Genomic DNA, 7425 nt, shown 5'->3' with positions numbered 1-7425 from the left:
ATATAGTTTGTTATCCATTCTTCTTTTTCGACATTATATGTTTTGTAAAAATCAGCCGCTATTATGATGTTTTAAAACGTTTTAATAAGTTTTTAGCATTTCTTATTTTTATCCTACTTTTATAGTTCATACAAAAAACTAAATTTCCTAGCGTCATGTTTATTCTTCTTATTCAAACGAAATTTCTACACTATTGTTTCAGAACAAATTTATAATGTGAATTTTAAGTACAATTTGGCTAGTTTTATAGTAGTTAAAAATGGATTAAAAATATACTGTGAGAAACCTATAAAAAAAAACAAGAATCGTGCAAACTTAATTTTGGTAAATACATATTGTCTGATGTACAGTAAGTACCTATTTGTTGTTATTCCACATGACTGTCATTTGGATGGGATTTTAAGTAGCAAACGAACCAACAGACTTATTAAGATTTCCTAATTTCTCAATTAAATACTCATTTGTTTGAAAATTCAAAATATTCTAGGTATCTAAACTACATCTCCCACGGAATTTTTCATCTACACCGCCATCGGTATCTTTGATGTTGGTTAGCAAGTGTCAAAATTCGCATAACCAATTTAAAGAATAACACGTTGGGAGATTAAAGTTAGTTGCGCAATCAAGTTTGTAAAGTTTGTTAACGTTGATTTTTTTATTAAATACAAATTATTAAATGTAAAGTTTTATTTGCTCACACACAAGTGTTGTAGTCTCATGCAATTTTGTCAGTTTCTTTCGGTCAGCATTTAAAGCAGATCATCGTGCTGTAACTTTTGGAACAGTTGCTCACAATATAACACTTCACCTCCTACAATTGAAAATGGAAAATTGTAAACAATATCACATTCTGAACAGCTTTTGGTTTTTTTCACGATTTACCAATCCACCAAAAAATTTACTTCCTAGGACAGGTGGACAACACGAAAATTGATAAACTGACCGCAACGTTAAATGAACCAGTGCAGTGTCTCGCAGAAGGACAACCTCCACCCAAACGATTCAAAATAAACATTACAATTCTTTCCTCTACACCGAGAAAACCCGCCAAGATTTACAATATAACCTGCAATACGATCGTTTTCCACATGACAGGAACCTACAATGTAAACTGAGAAGCTATCAACTATATGCAATACATACTAGCATCAGAAAAAAGTTTGCCACAGTTAAAATTCTTTCTGATAGTTGTTGCGTGTGTTGCTGTTGTCGTTGATGTTTGTTTCATTTGTCGTTGCCGGTAATTGATGTTCATTTTCGTTCGTTTGTATGAATAAAATAAACTGCAGATGGAGTTGTTTGGATTTTTCGTCATCGTAATTTTTACACAAAATCTAGCACGCTGGTCCTGATAACACTTCAACATCATGGAGTTCTTACAAAATCATAATAAACTTTGATAAATGTTTAGGACAAATTACTATATAAATTTTAGCATCATAAAGTTTATCGACGTTGTATATATTTAAATTTAACATTAAATTGTAGGAAAAACTATGAGGATTATGTGTCTTTCAATTTTTAAAAAACTCAACTTTTTAAATTTGTTAACAGACACACCTGGCACTGAACAGCTCTACATTCCAAATTAAATCAGTAATAATATTAATATTTCTCCAAATTTACTGTCAAACAATAATAATATATAATCGGATAATTCAAGTAACTTGTTGTTGCGTTAAATCTTGCAAAGGCCGGAAAGGACTAAAAATGCATCAGAGATCTTGTAAAACGTATAAATCTCTCAAGTCCACAAATCATGAAGTTGAAGAAAACGTCAGTGACGAAACCTGTCAAGCGCCATTTCAACACAGTCAGCAACTTCAACAACAACGGTTCCAAAACCGCTACCTATGAATAAAACTGCTTAAGTCGTCAGCTTAGTGGTCCGAAACCAACGCAGTTTTTCAATCAGAATTAAAATGTTTAGACAATGTCAAAGATATCGACAGTTTTTCTACCAGGTTTCAAAAGTCTACACCCATTTTGCTGCCAATTTTGGCGTCATAAAGAAGAAATCAATAACTGACGAACACGCAAATCGACATTTAAAAACAAAATTGAAAAACTGCATCTGAATAATATTCATAAGTTATTCGTAACAATAATTCGTAATAATATTTCAAAGTTTAGTATTACAATAAATATAACTATAACGAAAGTTATGTCAAACGTAAAGACGTTTCACACTTAGTCAATCATTTGCTTTGCGAATCTTTTTAGCGATTATTTTGTTAACTATATGTAGCTTATTTTAGAAATTTTTAAACAAAGTGAGAACAAAACGATTAAACAAAAAAACAAATTTTCCCTCAATTTTGTTTTGCGTTATCTTCTCTTTTCCTCAGCGCATTGCAAAACATCATAATTAGTTTCAGTTTCACTATTTTATACTTTTCTTTCATTCAAAATGTAATGTTTATTCTATCGTTTCTTCCCTTGCATTCTTAACGTGCTTTTTTTTATAACTACTTTGTCTAATGTATCATTTAAAAATGTACCTTATCTACTTCGTTTCCGCTATGGTTTTGGTTTCTTTGCCTTACTTTCATTTCGATTGGTTTTCATGGTTTGTTCTTAGCATGATTATACGGCACATACACATATACATTGATAAGTCAGAAGTGTAGATAGGCCGCCGAAACGCCAAAATGTTCAAAAAGAAACAGTACAATTTTACCAAAAATAAAAAATTACTAAACAGCATATAAATATCACATTACAAAAAAAAATAAATTTTTCATTAACATCCTTCAATAAACGTTTGTTTCGTCAAAGTAACGAATGAATGAGATCTTATAAAAGTAATTACAAACCTAAACACTAGTTGAAAATGGAGTGACGAATTTGAAAGATACTATTGAAAAATTGTAGAAAAAGATTGATGAAATAAACATGTTAACACACGCAAAAAGATACACACATGAAAAAATAAAGGTAGGTGCATGTACTCCTTTTAACTATTTATAATTATTTAATTTTATTGTTTCTATATTATTTTCTGCCTCAACGCAGTTTATATGATAGCATGAATGTTTTAATTAACGTACAAACACTGGGCAGAATCATCAAATGAAGGCAGAGGACGGTCGTCCAGACATCTTTACGATTGAATCAGCACTACTGTGTAATGTTCGGTGTAGAGACGGCATTTTTTTTTACAAAGTTTCTATCTTCATATATCTTTCCATTAATTTTTCACTTTTGTGCGTTTAATCTTACAAAATGTTAATTATGTTCATTTTGCAAACATTCGTTTGAATTAAATTTTCTTTATTAATTAATTTAATTGATTTTTTGGAAAGTAGAAAATTGTCATGACTCTATTTTTGAGAATAAAAACTTGAAAATAAATTTTTTAAATAAACATTGCCGCTGTTAAGTGGACCGAAATGAAAGAGATAAGAGAAGAACGAGATCAGCGGCATCAGAAACAGCTGCAACTTCAGATCTAAAAGCACCAGCTTCGAACGCAACACCGTTCAAGTCCACACCACCTCTACCCTCAGGTCTAAGTAGTCGGATGCATTCCCATTTTCAAATTTAAATTTTGGAAATTTTGGAAATTTGTCATTTTGTCAAGCTTATATTTTAAATTAATTTCCTGTAATTTTTATGCAATTTAAAAATTATTTTACTAGAACAAGATATTATAAATATTTACAATGACGATAACAATATGATTCAGTGTTTGATCAAATTTAAATTTAATTGAGGCATGTATTTCTGTGGTAATGATTATTTTAATGAAAATATAAAATAGTTCATCATTAACATTAACAGTTTTACATCTTTAGTTTATTTTGAAAAAAAATTCAATTGTTAAATTAAAACAAATATACCTTTAATTGGCTCTTAACAATTTTCATTAAAAAATTTGATAATAAAAAATCAGTTTAATTTCAAATATAAGTAAAAAAAGCATTTCTACAAGGAATGAAATAAAGCGGAAAGCTTATGGCTTAGGAGACAGAAAGATTTAACATTTGGATGCTAGTAAAAGTTCATTTCACAAGATTATAGAAAGAAAATTAGATTACAAATTATAGATAAATGAATATTATACAAACATTAACTTAACAAAAAAAAGTGTCTTAAAATAAATAATTGAAACATTTTACAAATAAATAAAAAATAATTTAAATTATTAATTAAACAACAAAACGCTAGTAAATATAGTGAAACCGTTATAACATAACAAAACAGATACAATTTAATGAGCGATAACCCATAAGCCCAAACCCCCGAAAATTAGTTAATTAAGTGAAAGCATAAATTATTCAAGAAATAATAAAAGTAAGACACAAACACACACGTCTCAGTCATACTTACATCCATACTCATATGCCAACCAAAATATCAATCTAAAACCTAACAGGATAATTTTCATGCTGTTCGTACCTCATCTCAAACACTTTAAATTGATTTACGGATTCTGCACTCACAACTTTCCGTGGTAAAGAATTATCCGTTAACAAATGCATATTTACTCATGCTTGTTCTAACCTTATTTTGTTCTAACTTTTTATCGTGTCCTCTAGTTATCGAAACTGTACATAATTTTAGATCTGGATATAAAATACTTTTTAAGTTATCGTTGAAAACATTATACAAACTAATCAAATTTCCTCTGATTCTACAAAATTTTAGTGTGGATAAATTTAAAAACCTCAGCCTTTCATTGTATTTCATACCACGACATTCATACAACTATTTAGCGCTCATTTTGATACGATGACCATACAGCAGAAGCATAATTTAATTTAGATCTGACCATAAATTTTTATAAACTCAAAAATTAAAATTTATCCAAACCAAAAAATGAATTTGAATTAAACCTATTATTTGATAACATTTATTTACAACGCTCAATACATGCTTATCAAATCTCATTTTATTATTATATGTAAAATCGAGATCCTTAATAGATTCAACTTTAACTAATATCAGTGAAAAAACTCAAAAAATTGCATCTAGAACTCAAAACCTAAAAAACTGCAAAAATTAAAACATAAAGAAATCATACAAAATATTTTTGAAAAAAAATAATATATATTTAAAACTAGAACTTAAAAAATGATTGTATTAAAGGTTTGTTTTTCTAATGCTTTTACTAGTTAATTTTTCAAAAATGGATAAAATATATTAAAGATTGTATTAATATTTGTCACTTGGTTATTCTGTTAATCGGATCTTGCAAGAAATCGCTGTAACCACTTAGCCAAACCATCTGCGTATCACGAAATGATGCCCATTTGTGTCTTCATATTGTTACAGAGACTAAAATTAAGTTATTAATTATTATTAAATTATAAACAAAAGTGATTTAAAAAAAAAATTTTTAATTTTGTTATAGGTTAATATGAATAAATAAAAAAAGTAGAGAAGAAAATTCACCAACTGTTTTCCAGTTTTTTGCACTTTCCGCTGTCAAATTTTAGCCTCCACCCGTCATAATTGTCTACTTCGGCCAGTGTCATCTCACTCAATATTATCGAAATCTAAATGTAGATTGTTTATGGTAGTTTTTGTTGTTAATTTTTTAACGTTTAAATTGATATTGTCAAATTTTTATGAACGCGTTTATAGCATATAAAATTGAATAAAAAAATCGAATAAAATTGTTTTGAGTTGTATTGTATATGCAGAAATGAAATATTGTTACATATTGTCATATAAGATTTAAGATATTCACTTTCTTGGAATTAAATTTTTAAGCAGGTTATAGTAAATAAAAAAGTATTACAAACGAACGTGTAACGGATGCAAAAAAGTACAACTCTTAATTAATGCGAATCATATTGCGAACTTAATTTACCCAACCATAGTTGAAGGCCAGGAATGCTCCACTCCTTTCTGAGTTCCATAACCAAACGTCAAATTTTTGAGTTTATCTAAATAGAAAGTTTTATTAAAAGAAAAAAAACTCTGAAATAGCTATTTAACTTTTGTTATGCATATAAAAATATATGAAAAGTGTTTCAATGTACAAAATGACAAAATCAATTTTTCAAAAATTTTTCATTTTGATTTTTAAAGTCAAATATAATGTATAAAGAAAAAATATTAAACAAAATTTTGATATTTTACAATATACATTTACATAGTCAAGAAGCGTGAAATTTTACATTTCTAACGACGTTTTCCAGTTTTTTTCATTTTAGAATAAAGCGCATACCATCATCAATTATTTCTTTCAAATTTTTTCGATGTTTGTTTGTATACTCTTATCACATTATCTTGTAAAACGGTTTTTCATTAAGTAGTTTCCTTTTTTGTCAAACTGATCAAGGCCCATTAACCAATTGAAGTAAAAATTATGTGATTTAGTTAGTTTGATTCCTATTGCAAACTTAATGCTGTAAAATTTTTCCAACCGGTAAGGTTTAAATTGTCTCTTATCATTATACCTTGTCATTGCAAACTAACCAAAGGCGTAGGCTTAAGGGGAGCTGTGCGGCTGAAGTCTCCTCTCGAGAAAAAATTTTTGCTACGGTTATGGCTAAAATGAATAAAATCTTCTTATAAATTTTAAAAAGTTAGTTTGAAAACTATTTCAGCCCCTACAACAATAAAATTGAGGTAAATTTTTGCAAAAGGCTAACGTTTCCGGTAACTAAATCATCACCTCTTCTTGTCCAATCATTAAAATCCCTGTTCGGTGAATAGACGTCATTACATAATTTGCACAAAATCATCATTTTATTTACAGTAAATTACAGCGAGCTTTAACAAATTCAATTGTCGTGTAATTTAGCACTTTATATATCATCTATTAATTTATTATTATTCTTTTTGTAACTAACAATTGAAATTTAATTGTTAATTTGTTCGGGAGATAATTCACGTTAGCCAATATATGTATATATGTTATAAAATAATATATTGTTATATATATAGTTAGCATTAGATTGGCATTTGTTCGAAAATTTCAATGTTCATCCTAAATTCAAAACTTTAATTTTATGTACTCATTTTGAACTATATCTCTGTTTCATAAGATTAATAGAATAGAATCTGCAGTTCAATAACTTTTGATTTATTTCGATCTAGTTTAATCCTTGATTTTTGTCGAACTATTTTAATTTTTGATTTTTGTTGATCAACGTTGATTTTATTTGGATAGGGTGACTTTCTTACAAGCATTTGGTTGCTTTTTTAGTTTACCCCTCTTTTGAGAAAATAAACGAATTGAATTGAATTGAATTAATAGTGTCCAAGCAGATTATGTTTTTAGTCAATCTTCAATAATATAATAATACAAAGCTAAGATACTTTAAAAATAATTATTAATTATTGGGTCGAGCCTGAACTCCGACACTCAACATAACTCACATCACATTGGCGCACAAGTTTATCAGACATCACATGCAACCACAAAAACACGCTCATTGGATCCAGGATCAGTAACGTCTCTCACCGAAT

The 7425-nt window shown here is 28.3% G+C and overlaps 1 protein-coding gene across 1 annotated transcript; it reads right to left on the bottom strand.

Annotated features, from left to right (window-relative positions):
* Positions 1-3378: 3378 nt before the first annotated feature.
* HELRODRAFT_166095 (hypothetical protein) lies at positions 3379-6701 on the bottom strand (the record flags this gene model as incomplete). The annotated part of the gene is made up of 4 exons (XM_009033120.1): positions 3379-3511; positions 4523-4568; positions 5402-5501; positions 6606-6701. 4 exons carry the CDS (start codon positions 6699-6701, stop codon positions 3379-3381), a joined length of 375 nt encoding a protein of 124 aa, XP_009031368.1.
* Between the last annotated feature and the right edge of the window lie 724 nt (positions 6702-7425).

This window comes from Helobdella robusta, assembly GCF_000326865.2.
Source record: "Helobdella robusta unplaced genomic scaffold HELROscaffold_9, whole genome shotgun sequence".
Taxonomy (NCBI): Eukaryota; Metazoa; Annelida; class Clitellata; order Rhynchobdellida; family Glossiphoniidae; genus Helobdella; species Helobdella robusta.
Note: the sequence above shows the minus strand (reverse complement) of the source record. Positions and strands in the feature narration are given on the sequence as shown.